A 19,515-nucleotide genomic window follows, 5' to 3' on the forward strand; every position below is an offset into this window, starting at 1 on the left:
TTCTCTGTTTCTGAAAGAACGGTCATTACACTGAGTGTTAAAGTTAGGCCCTGCTTCTGTTGGTGTTGCCATCGGTCTGATTGCTGCTCCTTTGGAAGTTAATGTCTCTTCTTCCCTCTGGCTGGTTTTCTCTTTGCTTTTGATTTTTAGCATCTTACCTACGATGTGCTAGGTGTGGTTTTCTTTGTATTTTTCCTGCCTGGGTTTTATCTGATGCTTTTGATAGATTCAGATTTTCTATTGAAAGTCGCCTATTTGAACATGATTTGGAAAATGCCTTTGGAAAAATTCCAGAATTTTGTAGCTCAGTTCATATCTTTCTTTTCTCTCAAGAATTGTAGTTCCCTGAATCCTGCCTGTGTGCTGCCCGCCAGCGCTTTCTAATGGGGATTTGTATGTTTTGTCCAACTCGTGCGGTTGTTTTCAGCTACTTCATCGTGGCCAGACCAGAACTTTCCGGAGTGGCTTTTCAACAGCTGTGGTTACTTAGGGTTACGTGAATGCTCCTGATGAATGACTTTAATACTGGCTTTCTCTGCTAAATCTGTTATTTTGGAGGAAACAGTAAGCAGTTTGTGGTTTTAAAAGTGCCCCCACTCCCTGCCTCCTCCAGCGAGTTAGAAAAACAAGCTAAGCAGATACTTAATGTGTTTCAGAATCCGTTCATCCATGACTTTCCCCCATATTCTTTTATAATATTTTCTAGGCCCACAGTCAAGGATTCCCAGAGCATCATAAGGTAGAAACAGACCATTCACACCGGCACACCGTCCCCGAATGCCACTTAGTTACACAAACAGTGTGAATATTTTTGTGATTCTTGATACAAGCTGTGGTTCAGACACCATTTTACCAGTTTGTGGATGCCATTTAGCTACTGTCTGGCTCTCGTGCCCTTGGGTTGGCTCTGCTCACCTCCTCTTCCTAGTTTCCTGCCAGTTTGTTCAACAGATTGATGGAGTCCCTGCCGTACTCAGGACGGTGCTGGACTCGGCTAAGACAAGTGTGGAAAATGACTAATGAGAATCCACCTCACCCACCAGCCGTCCTTCTGCCCTGGTGCAGGTGAACCAGGCACCTACACAAGTCATTCTAAAGAGAGGCAAAAATGAGTCACAGTGAAGGCAGAAACAGGTGTCGAGTTATTACTGCTACTCTGACGTGAAGCTCTAGTTTCCTAAAATCCTCTCTTTTCACTATTAAGTTAACAAGGGGTTTCGGAGTATAGTGGGTGAGAACATAACCTTTTTCTTTCTTGGTAAAAAAAGATAACTGTACCACAGAATAAAAAAAAAGCTTAAGAGATACACTTCCACTGCCTCAACTCCATCATATAGAAGTTCAGTTTTTTTGCTTGTTTCTCTTTGATCTTTTCCGTGTAAATACATTTTATATAATTATAATGCATAATTTTACAGTCTGCATTTTCACTGCCATAGACCTTTTTTTTTACTTCAACATAATCTTCACAGTTATACTATTTGATGCTTTTTTCTCACTGGTATACCAACATTTAACAAGTTTTGTTGGAGGCAGATCTTTCTCCAGTTTTCAGTGTTAGAAATAATGCCACATAATTGAACCTCTCTGATTCAGGAATCCTACTCCTGAAATTTTTGTGAGTAAGTAATTTAACAGAGAAAAGGCTAGTACACAAACAGTGTGAATATTTTTGTGATTCTTGATACAAGCTGTGGCTCAAAAACTATTCTAACAATTCATGGAGCCACCAGTGGGTTGACAACTGCACTTGTGTCGGGCGCTATAACGAAAAAATACTGGCTTATTTAGCAGCTATAAATGGTACTTTAAATTTGCTTCAATTTTCATTTCTTTGATTATCAGTAAAATTGAACCATTTTCCATATGTTATTTGCCGTCTGTATTTAGAGGTCATTTTCAGCATTGAGCTTTTGGCTTTTAATAAATCATCACCTCTGCTGCCTGTCACAGTGTCCCGGAGGGTGTTTGTCCCGAGGGCTCAGGGAGACACTGTATGTGAACTACTCTGAACAGGGCCCGGCCCATAATAGGCACACAGTGAACGTCTGTCTCAAGAAGATATAAAAGTAGGAGTATATTACATCGTTCATTCCTTCTCTTTCTCAACCTCAGGGAAATGAAGGGGGAATGCTTGTTGTTTTGTTATTGAACATATGAAAAACAAATTTTCATTTCAAGTACTTTGATAGAACTTCAGTATTTCTGAATGAACTAATAACCACATATAGGAAAGCGCAAACTCGGAAGTTTGGGGAATTCCCTGGAGGTCCAGTGGTTAGGAGTCGGCGCTTTCACTGCCGAGGGCCCGGGTTCAGTCCCCGGTTGGGGAAGTAAGAGCCCGCTGTGTGGCGTGGCCCGAAAAAAACAAACCTTTGAAGTTTAATTCTTCTGTGTGGTTTTAATTACATAAAGTCTCTCTGACTGCATTGTTTCAGTTTGAAAAAATAATCTCCAATCCCTATATACCTTTCAATATAATACAAAAGCATATTGCTGATGTTAATAAATTCAGTTATTTTTAACTGGTAAGATTTGGTTGAGTGTTTCAGTGGAAGGTATTTTTCTCTCTGCATATATATAGACTAAAAATGCGTGTTGTCTCTCTCATTGGTCTTAGGTTAAAAAGGCCTTCTTTGCCCTAGTAGCCAACGGTGTCCGAGCAGCGCCTCTGTGGGAGAGTAAAAGACAAAGTTTTGTAGGTAAGCGGCACGGGCCGGGGATCTGAAAGCCTGAGTTAGCTCAAGAAGTGTTTGTTTGGAGTGCGGCCTAGTAGACATGTGACCAATCGAAGGACAGCCTTGCTTTTACATCCTGTGCGGTGGGACTGCGAGTGAATTCAAAACATTTATGTACCTGTGTGGAGTTTCTTTGGATTCAGCGCCGTTTTGGCTCTGAAGCCTCCTCGGTGCCCTTGCCGGTCCCCTGGTCCCAAGGCTGAGGCCCGACCCCTCCCTGTCGGTCCCCCCGCTTGCGGTCCTGCCGCGGGCCATCCCCGCTCCCTCCCTGGTGAGCACTTTTCTGACACAGCAGATGAATCGATGGAAACGTGATTGGTACCTTTGATAAAGCGTTGTTACGCTATTAAAAATACCACGTAACTCACAGTATCTAAGCTCCATAATTTTCTCATCTTATGAATCAATCACAGTGGACAGTGGGTGTCGTCCCTCTTAGGAGGCATCGCATCATTCTGAAATGGCACTCGGTGTCCGCCGCCCCTCGTGCTGCAGCTGCCTCAGGGGAGAGGTTCACGCCTTCATCTCTGTAGTCCTGGTGTCCGGCACACAGTGGGCCCTTCGTAAATGGCGCTGTTTTTAGGAGGATTCTCAGAAAACAATCCAAGTGCTACCAAAAGTGTCATGTTTCTAGAGCTTATGGGATACTTTATCTTATTTTAAAGTATCCTAAATTATTTACATGTAGCCACAAGTCTTTTGTGATGTTTAATCAACATTCAGAAAGTTTTGTCTTGGTGAATTGCCAACTACTGTGATTAATTCCATTAATTACTATCAGGTTTAATTTCAGCTAAATTTGTATATCTTAGTGTGGTGTAGATAATTAACAGATTAACAGTTTTAAATAATATATTAAGCCGTGCTGGTAGTCTTTAAGGCTGTCCAGTAAATAAATACTCCAGGTTTGCTCATCATCTGAAACCTTTCTTTAATAATGTTTTCATAGTTTTACATTTAATATATAATTCTTTCTTCCAGGAATGCTAACAATTACAGATTTCATTAATATACTTCATAGATACTATAAGTCACCCATGGTAAGTGCCAGAAATCCTATGTCAAGTAAGTGGAGCTATTTCTCTGTACGTATTTAGAGCTGTGTGTGTGTGTGTGTGTGTGTGTGTGTGTGTGTGTGTGTGTGTGTGTGTGTGTGTGTTTTAAGATTTTGTGTTTTTCTTTTTTGGTACCGGCTTGGTGGTGCCGGTGGTTGATTTTTCCAAGTATACATAATGTGCAGGAAACCTCAGTGTAAATCAGTCTGATATTTGGAGCTTAAGAAGGTAGTCTCAGGAAGTATAAAAGCCAATAGCCTCTTTATTCCGCTTTCAGGAGTCCTCAGGTTAGTGGGATTCTGTGTGCTTATTTATTGCCTGGATGGTCTATACATTCCATTAAATTTCTGCTCTTTAACGGCATTATGGGCATGCCGTAGTGTTGAGATCTGCCTGGACCCGTGAACGAAGGAGGCCCCTCGCACCCTTCCAGACCAGGGGTGGCTGTGCCCAGTGAAGCCCACGGTGGAGATGAGAACAACACAGGCCTGACTCCCGGGCCTTATGCAGTTACCCCTGAAATTTTATAAAAGAAATACACGGACTGTGTGCTTCTAAAGTAAAAATTAAAATTGGAGAAATTCAATTTTGACATTTTTCTGCCACTTAAGAAAAGACTGCTACTAGCTAATTTTAGTGGCAGATCCCTGGTTCCTGGTCCAACTGTTGTATAAGAGCATAGTTTGAAAACTACATATGGCCTTTATCTAACACTGATTTCTGTGATTCTACCAGCTTGTTTGGTGTTTGGTTTTGGTTTTTGTTGTTGTTTTTGAGTTGGTTTTGTTTTGTTTTGTTTTTTGTTTTTTTTTGTTTTTTTTGGCAAGGTTGGGGAAGGACAGAATTGTATACTTTCTTTATCTAGTACTGTTTTGGGTATCTAATAGGTAAAAAGCAATCCAGTTAATACTGTTTTTACATGTAATGGTCAGTATTGCCCAATAATTAAATTCCTACACAAAATGGAAAAATAAGCTTCTGCTTAAGACATACTCTTAGAAGGAAGTTTTACCAAAGACTTCATAAGTGTTCCATATTTATTTCACATGACATACCTGATTTCTTTTTTTTTTTTTCTGCGGTACGCGGGCCTCTCACTGTTGTGGCCTCTCCTGTCGCGGAGCACAGGCTCTGGACACGCAGGCTCAGCGGCCATGGCTCACGGGCCCAGCCGCTCCGCGGCATGTGGGATCTTCCTGGACCAGGGCACGAACCCATGTCCCCTGCATCGGCAGGCGGACTCTCAACCACTGCGCCACCAGGGAAGCCCCACACCTGATTTCTTAAATACTGCCAAATGCAGCTGAATATTGGTTTTCCTTATAATGGTCATATCTCTGCTTTTGGGCTGGCAGAATCAGCACAAATATGATTAATAAGTGGCTACATTTGAATAAAATGCAGCTAAACCCCATATAATAGATCTCAGCAGTAGTTAATTAAATCAGAATTTCTAAAGAGCAGTTATATCTAAATATATAGTCCAAAGTTTTTCTTAATACTTGAGGATACATTTTGTTTCCTCCATATTATACCTCATTTTCTAATTATAAACAGAAAAGTGCTATTGTGAAAGCTATGGCTTATTTCATTTTAAATAATTTATCACTACTATATAAAAACACAATTGATTTTTATATATTAACCTTTCATCTTGTAAGATTCACTTATTCTAGTAGTCTTTTTGTACATTTGTTAGGATTTTTCTGGGTACGTAATAATGTTATCTGCAGATACAGTCAGTTGTACCCACCCCATTTATTGAAAAGACTTTCTTTTTGTCATAGAATTGTTTTACTGCCTTAAATGTGGGTCTGTTGCTGGGCTCTGTTCTGTCCTGTTGTTCTACTTGTCTGTCTCTATGCCAATACAATAGTCTCTTGATAACTATTAATAAACAAAAAAATGCCTGCTGATGTTATTGGGAGGCAGTCCGTAGAGCAGTTTGGGAAGGAGTTGGCATCTTAACAATACCGGGTTTTGCAATCTGTGGACACGCGATATTTCCTTTTCTTGCTTTATTTCGTTGGCTAAGACCTCCAGTAGAATGTTGACATCAGGAAAGCGGACCTCCTTCCCTTGTGTCCCATCTTAGAGGGAAAGCATTCAGTATTTCACTGTTACTTATGGTGTTAGTGGTAGTTTTTTCATAGATGCCCTTTATCATGTTGAGGACGTTTGTTCTTTTCCAGGTTGGCCAAGAGTGTTTCTCATGAATGCATGTTGAATTGTGTCACATGCTTTGTCTGTAGCTATTGAGATTATCATATTCTTTTTCTCCATTCTCTTAGATACTGTTTCTTCAAGTATTTTTCTGTCCCCTCCCCCACTTTCTAGGATTCTACTCACTCAACTGAGACTGTTGTTTTGTAGGGGTTTTCCCAGTATTGTTTCCTCTCGGTGCTTCATTTCAGATATATTTTATTTCTGTGTCTTCATTTCCACTGTTATTTTCTCCACAATACCTCACCTACTATATTTTTCCTTTCAGATAGTGTATTTTCTGTCCTAGAAGTTCCATTTGGTTCTGCTTTATATTTTCCATTTCTCTCCTTACTGTGTTCATGTTTTCCTTTAAATCCTTGAACATGTTATATATCAGTTGTTACATATCTGAGATATGTGTGTGTGTGTGTGTGTGTGTGTGTGTGTGTGTGTGTGTGTGTATCAGATGCTCTTTCCTTCACCTCTATTCTGGGTCTGATTCTAAAGGGTGGTTTTTCTCCTGTTATGGGTTACATTTTCCTGCTTCTTGCAAATGCAGTAATTTCTAGTGGATGCTGGACATTGTTAATGTTATGTGGTTGAATATCTGTACTGCCTTCCTTTCAAGAGTTGGAGTTTGTTTGGGCGGGCAGTTAAATTACTTGCAGGTCCTTTTTAAAAAAAGCTTTTATTGAGATACAGTTCATATATCCTATATTTCACCCATTTAGTGTATACAATTCAGTGGCTTTTAGTATATTCAGAGTTGTGCAGCCATCACTACAGTCAATTTCGGAACATTCTCATTACCCGAAAAAGAAACTTCACACCTTTAGCTGTGACACGCCACCAGTCCACCATCACCGCCAGCCCTAGGCAACCACTAATCTACTTTGTCTCTGTAGATTTGCCTGTACTGGACAACTCATGTAAATGGAATCACACCATATGTGGTCCTCCGTGACTGGCTTCTTTCACGGAACATAGTGTTTTCAGGGCTCCTCCATGTTGTAGCATATATCGGTACTTCATTTCTTTTTATTGCCAAATAATATTCCATTGTATGGCCATACCGCATTTTACTTATTGATCAGTTGATGGACACGGAATGGTTTCCACTGTTGGGCTGTTGTGAATGATGCTGCTGTGAACAGTCACGTATGTCCAGGAGCTTATGCGGGTATATGTTTTCATTTCTCTTGGGTGTAGACCTGGAGTAGCATTTATGGGTCACATTGTAATCTGTGTGTAACTGTTTGAGGAACTGCCGGACTTGTCCACAGCAGCTGCATCATTTTACATTCCCACCAGCAGTGTGTCAGGGTGCCAGTTTCTCCACGTCCTCGCTGACCCTTGTCACTGTCTCTCTTTTTGACGATAGCCATTCTAGTGGATGTGAATTGGTAGCTCACTGTTATTTCGGTTTGCTTGTCCCTGATGGCTAGTGCTGTTGAGTACCTTTTCACGTGCTTATTTCGAGGCTGTTTTGAAGCTCTGTTGGGGTGTTAAGCGTTACTCTGGCTGGTTCAGTTCTACTAGTACTTCTGGGATCTCCATGGATTTCCCTGGTTGTTCAGCAAGGACTTTTCACTCTGCCTGGTGAGAAGGCAGATGCCTTCTCACCCCATGCATGCCCGGCTTGGTGTTCAGTCGGGGCCTCCAGGCAGTGTCTGCGCAGCCTTCTTTGCTCTTTCTGGACAGCTCCACCTTGTTTGGTAGTCTGTCCTTCAGGTTCCATCCGGCTCAGTCGGCCCAGACTTTGATTTCTACCTCCTCAGCTCACTGAGACCTGCTCCACTTGGGGTCAGCTGCCTGCACCACAGTCCACAAAGTGCCTCTCAAGAGGGACGTGGCGGTCACAGGGCTCAGCCTGCTTCCCTTCTCTCGGGGACAACGGCCCTGCCTCGCGTGTCGTCTGATGTCTGAAAACGGTTCCACGTATTTTTTCCCATTTTCTAGTTGTTTTCAGCGGCTCAGTGGTCCCATCTCTGCCGTCAGGGCTGATAGAGCCCTGTTGATACTTGAACCACACCCTTTTCACTGTTTTGTTGTTGTCATTGTGTGGTTGCTGACTGGGTTTCAGTATCATTTTTAACTTACCACAGTCTATTGAGAGTTAGTGTCGGAATTATATGGAAAATATAGTTCCATTTAATCCACCCCTATCGTTTTTGTTTTAAACAAAACGAAGGGTAAAAGGGAAGAGATTAGCTTTTTATATTTACCCACATAGGTACCATTTCTTGTTCTTCTCTGTGGATCTACAGAGTCACCGTCTGTTGTCATTTCATCTGGAGAACTCCCACCAGCATTTTTTTGTGGTCCACATTGGTGATGAATTATCACAGTTTCTGTTTGTCTGACAATGTCATTATTTCATCTTGATTTTTTTTTTTTATCTTGATTTTTGAAGGAGAGTTTTGCTGTTTTATAGAGATTGAGTTAGCTGTTGTTTGGTTTTGGGGGTTTTTTTCTTTAACACTTTATGGATGTAATTTCATTGTCTTCTGGCCTCCCAGAGCTTCTGATAAGAAGTCGGAAGAAATCCCCATCCTCGTCTCCTCTGTGTAAGGCACCATTTCTTTCTGGCTCAGGGCTTTCTTTTTTTGCGGTATGCGGACCTCTCACTGTTGTAGCCTCTCCCGTTGCGGAGCACAGGCTCCAGACGCGCAGGTTCAGCGGCCATGGCTCATGGGCCCAGCTGCTCCGCGGCATGTGGGATCTTCCCGGACCCGGACCCGTGTCCCCTGCATCGGCAGGTGGACTCTCAACCACTGCACCACCAGGGAAGCCCTACCATTTTTTTTAATTATTAAATTCTGTGCTTGAGCGGTGGTTGCTTCTTCCCCGCCACCTACAAGAGCCTGCCGTGGTGGCACTTCTTGTTTCTCCTCTCGTGCCCTGCCCACTCGGTTCTCTCTTTTCTTCCTCCTGACCCTTCTGCTCGTCTCCCTGCAGCTTCTCTTCTTTGGAAATCTGAGTCCACTTCCTCCACGTGCACGTTCTCCCTCAGGTCCTTGGTCCTTGCAGTTGAAATTCAGGTCTTTCAGAATCCTCCTGGAGAACCGCCTCAGGGATGGAGAGCCCTGTGCCATCTTCCTGGAGCAGAATTAGTCACTATTTCAGCGCCCCCATTAACTACCCACACAGCACTTTTCATACTGTATTCTGATTAGTTGCAGGGCAGTGTTTCTCAGCTGGGAGTGATGTTGCCTCCCAGGGGACATTTGACAACATCTAGAGACATTTTTTATCATAGCTGGGGGAAGGGTGGGGCAGTTCTACTGGCATCTAGTGGGCAGAGGCCAGGGATGCTGCTAAATGTCCTACAGTGCACAGGACGGCCCTACAACAGAAGCATCCAGCCTAAAATGTCAGTAGTGCCAAGGTCGAGAAAGGCTGTCATAGGGGTGTCTGAGGTTCTTTCTTGTTAGGTAGTTCTTTGAGGTGGAGACTGTATCTTCCTCATGTTTGTACCTTACACACACACACCCCCTCCCACCCTGCCAGCGCCGAACACCCCCAGTTCCTATGGGACCCCCGTGTTAGCTGAGTCATGGCCATGCTGGTGACCGTAGCTAAAGCTCCGAGGGGGGTGTGCAGGCAGAGCACGGGCATCACCTCAGAACCGCCTAAGTGAGACGTAGACCAGGATTGTTCTGCTTTCAACTGTGAAAACCAGAGCCTCATCTTCCTCAGTTAGGCTTTTTCTCTGTCGTGGATGTTGTTCAGTCACCTGGCATCAAAATGGGGGGGGGGGGGGGGGGGGGCGCAGGTTCTTACTTAGTCATTCGTCTCTATTCCCCTGTTTTATTATTCTCTAAACCTTTTGGTTCTTCCTTTCAGTTGCCCCTACACTCCCACAGTCACCATTCGAGACCTAACTGTCCTGACACTCGGTTTTGCATCTGGCTCTGGTGCTGTCACGTCGTCCCACAGCTTAAACCCATCAGCGCTGGCCTGGCTTTCTCTCCCAGACACGGAGCCCACCTCGGGTCATTAGTCCCCAGACTCCTTGCTCCTGTCCCCCAGCACCGTCTCCTTTCTGTGTTTCGGGAACATGAGGAAGTCCTTTTCCTCTCCAGGCCCTTACGAGTTTATCTTCTTTTATGTAAAGTCCATACATCATGCAGAGCCTGGCTGAAATCTGCCTCCTGAAGTTTTCCTTGCCTGACCTCTGACCTCTGCTCATCCCTACTCTCCCTGCATCCCTGCACTAAATAAGCCTTTTAGCGTGTGCTCTGATATGTACGCCTTCTTGTTGGTGGTTTCTTGCCAGTTGTTGGTGGCATTTCAGTATAGGACTGTCTTAATGTTGCCAAGTGGATTTTAAGCTTCAAGAAGCTTCAAGAAGAGGCCAGGTTTTCCTACTGCAGGGCCCCCAGGAGTCCCAGCGCAACGCTGCAGGAGGCAGAGTGACTTTCTTAAGCTGAGCTGCAGTGGAGGCTGCAGCAGGTGGGGAGGCCCTCCGCCTCAGGCTCACAGAACACGTGGTCCTCACAAGCTGAATGTGGAGGGCCTTCTCTCCAGCTGTTTAGGAAGGGAAACAGATTCAGAGACCTTAAGTACTTTGACCAAAAGCGGCAGCCAAGATGCAGTGATGTGAGTGCTTGACGACTCCAGGTGACTAAGTGCTGTACCCACTGCCCAGCCTCCAGGCTCTCCAGACTCAACGCCCTCTCTACCTTTGTGAAGACGCCCATGTGGTCCAGGCATAACCTGATCCAGCAACTTAATTAGCACATGATTTAACCAACTGCCCTTTTAAAATCAGACATGCTAAAAATCTTATGTATCCTCAGAAAGAAGGAATGTGTGTATATGTGCGTGTGTGTGTGTGTGGGGGGGGGGGGGGGTTCTAAAATTTAAGTGTATCAGAAATTTTCAAATTAAATTAATGAAAATATTGTTGGTTTATGTTTTAAATTTATAAAGCATTTGTCTTCAAAGAAAGGTAGAGCACTTTTTGTCTCTCATTTATATTTCTAATATTTCTGAATTATCTTGATTGTTTCCATCTGCTGAATTATGGGACTCAGCAGTAGTTATGAAATAGTAATTTCTTTTTTTTCCCTTATGTTGTGTGTGTTAACATCTGTAAATAAGAGTTTTTCTTATTTCTAGGTACAGATTTATGAATTAGAGGAACATAAGATTGAAACATGGAGGGGTAAGCACTGTTGAGTGTTAAAAACCTTTTAATATGAGGACAAAGATGTTCTACATATGTATAAAATATTTTAATTTCACAGGTCCTCTGCTTAGTAACTGACTACATTAAGACATTTCTTTCTATATTAATTTTGATAGTATGCCATATACTACTCTAAATATTACCCATTCTGTTTAGTACACATGTATAGAGAACCTATAACAAGTCTTTAGACTAAGGCTGGGATACAGATGGGATATAGTAACTAGTGCCCGAGTCTCTGGCCCCCAGTGGAGCCACCATTCACCTCTAAGTATTACCTTCCAAATCTTTGCCTTTGTATGGAAAATGCACCAAAGGAATGCCTGAAATTAACAAAAGCAAGGATCTGTTCCTATTTAAATTCAATCATTATTTCTTTACATTATGATTATTTCTTTACAAATTATGGAGACAAGTAGAACAAGTGAAACTTAAACTAGATGATTTGGATAAAATCACACGAAAATAACTTCAAGATTGCTTGCTTTCGTTTGCAGCACTGAAATTCACCCTTTATAATCACAATACCCTTTTCTGAAATGGAGCCATTTTTTAAATTGTAATTTCATGATTGTGAAATTGTTCAGTCTCAATGAGACCCGTCCTGCTGGGTTGGTACAGAGCAGAGGGGGCAAAGGACCAGTCAGTAAGGATATCCTCGACGGGAGCCTGTGATGGGGATCCCTGAGGAAGAAGCCTCTGGGGGGTGTTCGGGGAGAAGCCTGCATTAGAAACTGAGGGGCCAACTCAACTCAAGGAAGTTTTTCATTTAAACCTGAGGTTTAGCTTTGTGCTCCCGTTATCTGCTTGGTGTGACAAGCACCCCTGTGACTGGCTGCGAGATCTGAACATCCGTTAGGATGCTCTAAAGAGAACTGGGCCTCCTTTAATCCCATATGATTTAGAGGTTTCATTGAACGACGTATTTGATTGATGATAGCTTTATCAAGTCAGACCAAACAAAGTAAGTCAACATGGGATCCACATTTTAGCACTGCCTATTATGCAGTGAATATATATTTTTTAACACCAAGACAGATACTTTGTAATAAATTCTGTTGTATAAGTAATGTCAGACCAAGGTTTAAGTGTATTTACATTTTGATATTACATGGTATTTGGTAGTAATAATAATAATAATGTCGAGATTTTCTTGAATGCCTTCTGTGTAGAAACCTCAGTAAAGCAAATTACAGTTTATCTTTACAAAGACAATGTCTGCATACTAGAAAGATCTCCAGATACAGTAAATCAAGCTTTGGTGTGGAAAATAAAACTTAAGAACATTTAAAGAACAAAGTTTGTTGTAACTTTTACCTTTTAACTTGTGAAAATTAGTTTTAAAGGATTTCATAGTCTTCCTTTGTTGAGGGTGATAGTGACTTGGTAACATTCTAGTGACCTCTGCTGGTATTGCTCTTTTATCAGATTTCTTGACTTTTCTTCTGATTCTTACAACATCTATTGTAATACTGGTTTTAAATACTTAACTTTTCCACAAAGGCAAAATCCTGAAACAGTTTGGAAGTTGTTTAATAACGGCCACAACTATAAGTAACACAATAGTGTTCAGTAAATTAATTCGATTTGGGTTTTTAATCCTTCTAATTATTACCTGTAAATTGAAGGGTATTTTAATTTATGTAATAATTACAAACAGCAAATATGTTACTAATTACATATTTTCTTTCTATAAATACAGAGCTTTATTTACAAGAAACATTTAAGCCTTTAGTGAATATATCTCCAGACGCAAGGTAAACTTGTCAAGTTTTTCCCCTTTGAAAACATTCCATTCATTCAGATTCATCTGTTTTGTTACCATGGGTGATAGATTTTTTTTTTTAATCTAGATAGGAGCCAGCCTCCTTACTATTAAATTCAGTAAACTTAAGAGACAGTAGAAATCACAGCCATTTGTTGGTCCAAAGGACTGAGAATGAACTAGGAAGATGGTCATACTGAGCAGTTTGAAAGTCCAGATCACCTGCAGCAGAAACCCACCAGGGAGCTCATTAAAGCTGCAGATTTCTGGGCTCTTCTCCCAGTCAGTCTTTGGACGGTTTTAGTGCCCCGGAATGTGCATTAAAACAACTCCCCCAGGGGTCCCAACGTGCACTGAAGTTGAAAAATCAGTCTCCTTAGGCACTGGTCCAGAGGTGGTCAGAGGATGGGGCTGCCCACAAGTGTTGACCCAAGCCTTCTGGGACAGCTCAGATACATTTTCAGAAATAAAAGCATTCTTAAAACTAGTGCACTAGTGAGAAAAAGTGGAATATTGATTTTTATTATTTTATTTCCAAGTCCTAAAAAACAGCTCCACCCAGCACACCTCCTTGTCGGCAGTCACAGGAGAAGCTGGAGCAGCCAGCAGTGGGCAGGCTGAGCACAGAAGCGGCCAGTGCAGGGGGCCCCGGCCACAGTGCCCTCTGTTGCCAGGGTCGTCCATTAGCTTCCCGAGGGGTTAGCTTCTGTCATTTCTCAAATAAAAGCGTCAAACCTGCTATTAAAAAACTGCTCTCCTAGAGATTTTTATAGTCCACACTTGGATTTGAGGCTCATTAACAGATTACGGAAAATCGAAACTTTTGCTGAGATCTCCAGTTTAAAACTTTTCTAGAACGCTGTTTTAGGTCAGTCAACCTTTTAATATTGTAATTTAAAGACACAAAGTACGTTTAAAGCAGGGGTGGTCCAAAGTTTTCTAATTCTTCTTTAAAGCCTCCTAACAACTGTAATGGCTTTTCCCGCAGCCTCTTCGATGCTGTACACTCGTTGATCAAAAATAAAATCCACAGATTGCCAGTTATTGACCCTATCAGTGGGAATGCACTTTATATACTTACCCACAAAAGAATCCTCAAGTTCCTCCAGCTTTTTGTAAGTAGTTTTTAGTGTTTCTAAAGACATAGCTGCATCTACTTTAATTTACTTCAAGTAAATTGGCTCCTGTTACCCTCATAGAAGAAACCGTTAGTTTTGAGGTCTCCGTTTCTAAACTTCAGTTTCTCAACTCACTACTATTTGAACTGTACATTCTCAAAGTTGATTCCAGTTAAAAAGTAATCACCTTTCAGTGCAAATAAAAACACTTGGAATTCTCTATTTAAGTGAGAATATTTTATCACCTAAATTGAGGAGAAGCAAAGCAGTTCGCGAGTCAGTCTGATTAAGGAACTGCTTGCCCAAGATAGCTTGAGCCAGACTGCCTTATGATGCTTTACTGCTGTCATGGTTGGGGACATGCTCAGAAGTCCTGGCCCCAGGATGGTCTTATTATTTACTGCAGCAGTGACAGAAAAGCCCAAAGCAAATAAAATTTTGACAACAGAATACCATGTTGGTCCAAATCAGGGCTATATTGTCTGTAGGTTTTCTCAATTGCATCGGAAATGAGATGGCTTCATAATCGTCCAAAACTCAGAACCTCTTCGGTCGGCAGTATTAAAAAGAGGCTCAGAAGGGCCGGAGTGTTCACAGGAGGGCTTCAATTTTTTCCTTTTAATTACATGCACTGAAGTTGAGGTTATAAGTAATTTGGTCAACTAGAACCAGTAAGGGGCCTCATTCATAGTTCAGAAGAGATCATATTAAGAATCATTTTTTTTAAAAGAATTTAGTAGACATTAAAAATCTACGTCAAGTTAGCTTTCCTGTCTTCTCCACAGCTTCAAATTAGGAAATAAAGCAGCATTCTAGTGTGGCGTGAAGGAGCCCAGGCTGCTCCGACAGCACCGCAGAGGATTTAAGTGATGGGGAGAAATGCCTTGTCCATCAAACCAGCCCTATATTTTAATCGTCTGTGTAAATGTAACAGTCATCATGTTTAAATAAACACTAAGAAAGAATGTAGGAAGGAGAAGAGTGATTTACAAAAAAGCATGAAGTTTGGTAAAGAGGCAGTCTAGGGAAGAAGAATTAAGGAGGCGGGGACATTGTTGGTCAGACTTCCTGTCTGCCATGGGCTGAACGCATGCAGTCGCCTTGGCACTGAGCTTTAACAGGACCCAGGACCCAGGGCGGGGCTGTACCAGGCCCTTAGCCCGCGTACCCCTTAGAGTCGCCATTTTAAAACAGTACTAATCACGAGAGGAGCTAAACACTGTCACGCATTACGCTGTGTCAGGCACTTCACATGATAAATCTAATCCTAGCCACCACCCTCTCAGGTAGGTATTTTTATTCATCTGATTTGGAAGCGATAACATTCAGCAAGGTTGCGTAGCTTTGCCACGGTTGCCGGTGGTGGTGGTGGTGGTGGTGGAGCAGCCCTCCCTCTAACAGCTCCGTCCATCCGTGTCCAGAGGCGTCTTAGATCCTCGGGCTCAGGGCGCCTGGCTCACAGGGCCGACGGCACCCGGAGGCCCTTAGCATTTCCGTGGCCGCGCTGCCGACGGGGAGGCACAGCCTGAGACAGGCCTTTGGCATCTTCTCCTCTACAGCAAGTAGAGGAGGTGGCCTCTGCCAGTACTGCCTTATATTTGGGCCAATATGGTAATTAGAATCATGCTGTTAGAATATTCAGCTAGGGATTTCCCGATAAAAATGAAGAATTTTAAATAAACCCCAGAACCTGATTTTTACTGCCTTGAGATCATGTTCCGAGAAAAAGTAGCGTTGCCCTTAGAGACGTTTGACAGTCAGCCTAAGTGTGCAGATGGAACAGGGGTTTATCCTGCATCGAGATGGGCTAGATGACCTAATAGGTCTTTCTTTTTTTCTCTCTAAATTTCTAGGATTCTCATGATTTGAATATTGATGAACTCTTTGACTTGAACATTTTGTTTCTTCTAATTGTTCATCTTTTCCTGATAATTATAAGGTACACCAGGAGGATGGAATCAACTGTACCCTTTATAAAAGGTGGATTTTTGAAACCATAGACCTTATTTTGTTTTAGTCAAACATGATCCTAGACTTCTCTCTTCTGACTTCGCCCTCCTCCTTTAAGACAGCCCGTGAAAAGTTAACTTTTAAATGTTCTTTTAATTCTGTTCAGTTGGCTTGTTCTTGTTCCTAGTAGACAAAAATTGGAGTCCTCCAATGGAGAATTCAGGACGTAGAGGTGGGATGGTGTGGGAACTAGCGTAGCAGCTCAGACAGCCACCATCAGACGCTTTGGGTTTGGAAATGTGTGGGTTCTTAATAAACATTACCTAATGATGACAGCAGGACAATGAATTTAACATGAATAATTTAAGAAGATTCTCAGTGGCTGATGGGTCTTAATTTCCAAATAGACCTGTTGTTCCCTCCTGTCCGGTTTTCCAGTGGGTGAAGAGAAGGAGAAAATGTTACAGTGTTAGTGCTTTGCAGTATTTTTACTACGTAGTTAAATATAAGCATAAACATATAAGCTGGTTTGAACAGAAGACACAGTTCTCGTATGTAACATTTTCATGTTAATTCAGATTTCCGGGTGGATTGTTAGAAAAGACTAATTTGTTGCACGTAGTTTTTCATCGAATGTGGACATGTGAACACTGAAAAGGTCTGCTCTGGCTCTAGAGCATCTGTGCCCGTCTTCCTGTCTAGATGTCTGATATGCCAAAGCCTGCTTTCATGAAGCAGAACCTGGGTGCACTCGGAATCGGGACCTACCACAACATCGCCTTCATACACCCAGACACTCCCATCATTAAAGCCTTGAACGTCTTCGTGGAAAGACGAGTGTCAGCCTTGCCTGTTGTGGACGAGTCAGGTCTGTGTGCTGGGCCGTACCAGTTGAACAGAAACAACGGTTTATCTCCTTAGGGTAAAACTATTGTTAAATGACCTGGCATATCAGATAAGTGGGGAAATGAAAACTTAGACCAAGGGGTACTCAGGAGAATAAGAATTTTATACTGGCTTATTTTCACATTTTCCATTAAGATGTGATATCATGTCCCTTTTAAAATAGTCAAGTTTATTTTGTTTAACAGTATTTAATTGTTAGTAAATATCTAGTTAAGATTGATATTAAATGCTGTTTTTTGTTTCTAAGACATTATTCTAACATACATTTTTATTTTTAGGAAAAGTTGTAGATATTTATTCCAAATTTGATGTAATTGTAAGTATTTTTAATTTTGTTAAACCTGTCATCTAGAATGCATTTAAAGCATATTCATCAGTCTGTTTTTTGTGACTTTTCCTATTTTAATAATTCCTAGCTTCTTTGAGGATGAGGACCTTATCAGAGAATTCCATAGACTCCCCAACAGTAACTGTACTTTTAATATTCATTGGTTTAGCAGTGAATAACATATTAGTAGCATTTTATTTTTTTAACGTTTTATTTTATGTTGGAATATAGCCGATTAACAATGTTGTGACAGCTTCAGGTGCACAGCAAAGTGGCTCGGCCATACATATACATGTGTCCATTCTCCCCCAGACTCCCCTCCCATCCAGGCTGCCACAGAACATTGAGCAGAGTTCCCTCTGCTATACAGTAGGTCCTTGTTGGTTATCCTTTTCAAATATAACAGTGTGTACTTGTCAATCCCCAAATCCCTAACTATCCCTTCCCTCCATCTTGCCCCTGCCCCGTAACCATAAGTTCATTCTCTAAGTCTGTTGGCTCCGTTTCTGTTTTGAAAATACATTCATTTGTATCATTTCTTTTTAGATTCCCCATATAAGCGATATCATCCGATATTTCTCATTCTCTGTCTGACTTACTTCACTCAGCATGACAATCTCTAGGTCCATCCGTGTTGCTGCAAATGGTATTATTTCATTTCTTTTCATGGCTGAGTAGTACTCCACTGTATATATGTATACCACATCTTCTGTCGATGGACATTTAGGTTGCTTCCGTGTCTTGGCGATTGTAAACAGTGCTGCAATGAATATTGGGGTGCATGTATCCTTTTGGACCATGTTTTTCTCCGGATATATGCCCAGGAGTGGGATTGCAGGGTTGTATGGTAGCTCTATTTTTAGTTTTTTAAGGACCCTCCATACTGTTCTCCATAGTGGCCGCACCAATTTACATTCCCACCAACAGTGTAGGAGGGTTCCCTTCTCTCCACACCCTCTCCAGCATTTACTGTTTGTGGATTTTTGGATGATGGCCATTCTGACTGGTGTGAGGTGATACCTCACTGTAGTTTTGATTTGTATTTCTCTGATCATTAGCGATGGTGACCATCTTTTCATGTGCCTCTTTGCCATCCGTATGTCTTCCTTGGAAAAATGTCTATGTGGGTCTTATGCCCTTTTTTTTTTTTTTTTTGCGGTACGCAGGCCTCTCACTGTTGTGGCCTCTCCTGTTGCGGAGCACAGGCTCCGGACGTGCAGGCTCAGCGGCCATGGCTCATGGGCCCAGCCGCTCCGTGGCATGTGGGGTCTTCCCGGACCGGGGCATGAACCCATGTCCCCTGCATCGGCAGGTGGACTCTCAACCACTGCGTCACCAGGGAAGCCCCTTATGCCCATTTTTTGATTGGGTTGTTTGTTTTGATATTAAGCCACACGAGCTGTTTGTAAAGTTTGGAGACTAAATCCCTTGTCAGTCTCATCATTTGAAAATATTTTCTTTCAATCTGTGGGTTGTCTTTTCGTTTTATGGTTTCCTTTGCTGTGCAAAAGCTTGAGTTTAATTAGGTCCCATTTGTTTATTTTTGCTTTTATTTCCATTATTCTGGGAGACGGATGGGAAAAGATATTGCTGCGATTTATGTCAGTGTTCTGCCTATGTTTTCCTCTAAGAGTTTTATAGTGTCTGGTCTCACATTTAGGTTTTTAATCCATTTTGAGCTTATTTCTGTGTATGGTGTTAAAGAATGATCTAATTTCATTTTTTTTACATGTAACTATCCAGTTTTCCCAGTACCATTTGTTGAAGAGACTGCCTTTCCACCACTGTATAGTCTTGCCTCCTTTGTCGTAGGTTAATTAACCATAGGTGTGTGGGTTCATTTCTGGGCTTTCTATCCTGTTCTATTGATCTACAGTTCTGTTTTTGTGCCACTACCATACTGTTTTGATGACTACAGCTTTGTAGTATAGTCTGAAGTCAGGGAGCCTGATTTCTCCAGCTCCGTTTTTCTTTCTCAAGATTGCTTTGGCTATTTGGGGTCTTTCGTGTCTCCATACAAATTTTAAGATTTTTTTTGTTCCAGTTCTGTGAAAAATTCCATTGGTAATTTGATAGGGATTGCACTGAATCTGTAGACTGCCTTGGGTAGTATAGTCATTTTGACAATATTTATTCCATTCCAAGAACATGGTATATCTTTCCATCTGTTTGTCTTCTCCAGTTTCTTTCATCGGCATCTTATAGTTTTTGGAGTACAGGTCTTTTGTCTCCTTAGGTAGGTTTATTCCTAGGTAT

At 41.9% G+C, this 19,515-nt stretch overlaps 1 protein-coding gene across 6 annotated transcripts in view; it reads left to right on the forward strand.

Moving 5' to 3' along the window:
• Positions 1-19,515, forward strand: part of PRKAG2 (protein kinase AMP-activated non-catalytic subunit gamma 2) — a 280,396-nt gene that overhangs the window by 251,102 nt on the left and 9,779 nt on the right. For 5 of the 6 annotated variants that reach the window (XM_032642678.1, XM_032642677.1, XM_032642680.1 and 2 more), the window contains 7 exons: positions 2,621-2,702; positions 3,720-3,778; positions 11,123-11,168; positions 12,895-12,949; positions 13,946-14,072; positions 16,728-16,893; positions 17,210-17,247. In XM_032642678.1, coding sequence (XP_032498569.1) covers positions 2,621-2,702; positions 3,720-3,778; positions 11,123-11,168; positions 12,895-12,949; positions 13,946-14,072; positions 16,728-16,893; positions 17,210-17,247 — 573 coding nt within the window. Of the gene's footprint in view, positions 1-2,620; positions 2,703-3,719; positions 3,779-11,122; positions 11,169-12,894; positions 12,950-13,945; positions 14,073-16,727; positions 16,948-17,209; positions 17,248-19,515 lie in introns of all 6 variants that reach the window. The other variant, XM_032642679.1, reaches the window with a different exon arrangement.

Source organism: Phocoena sinus, chromosome 9 (assembly GCF_008692025.1).
Source record: "Phocoena sinus isolate mPhoSin1 chromosome 9, mPhoSin1.pri, whole genome shotgun sequence".
NCBI lineage: Eukaryota > Metazoa > Chordata > Mammalia > Artiodactyla > Phocoenidae > Phocoena > Phocoena sinus.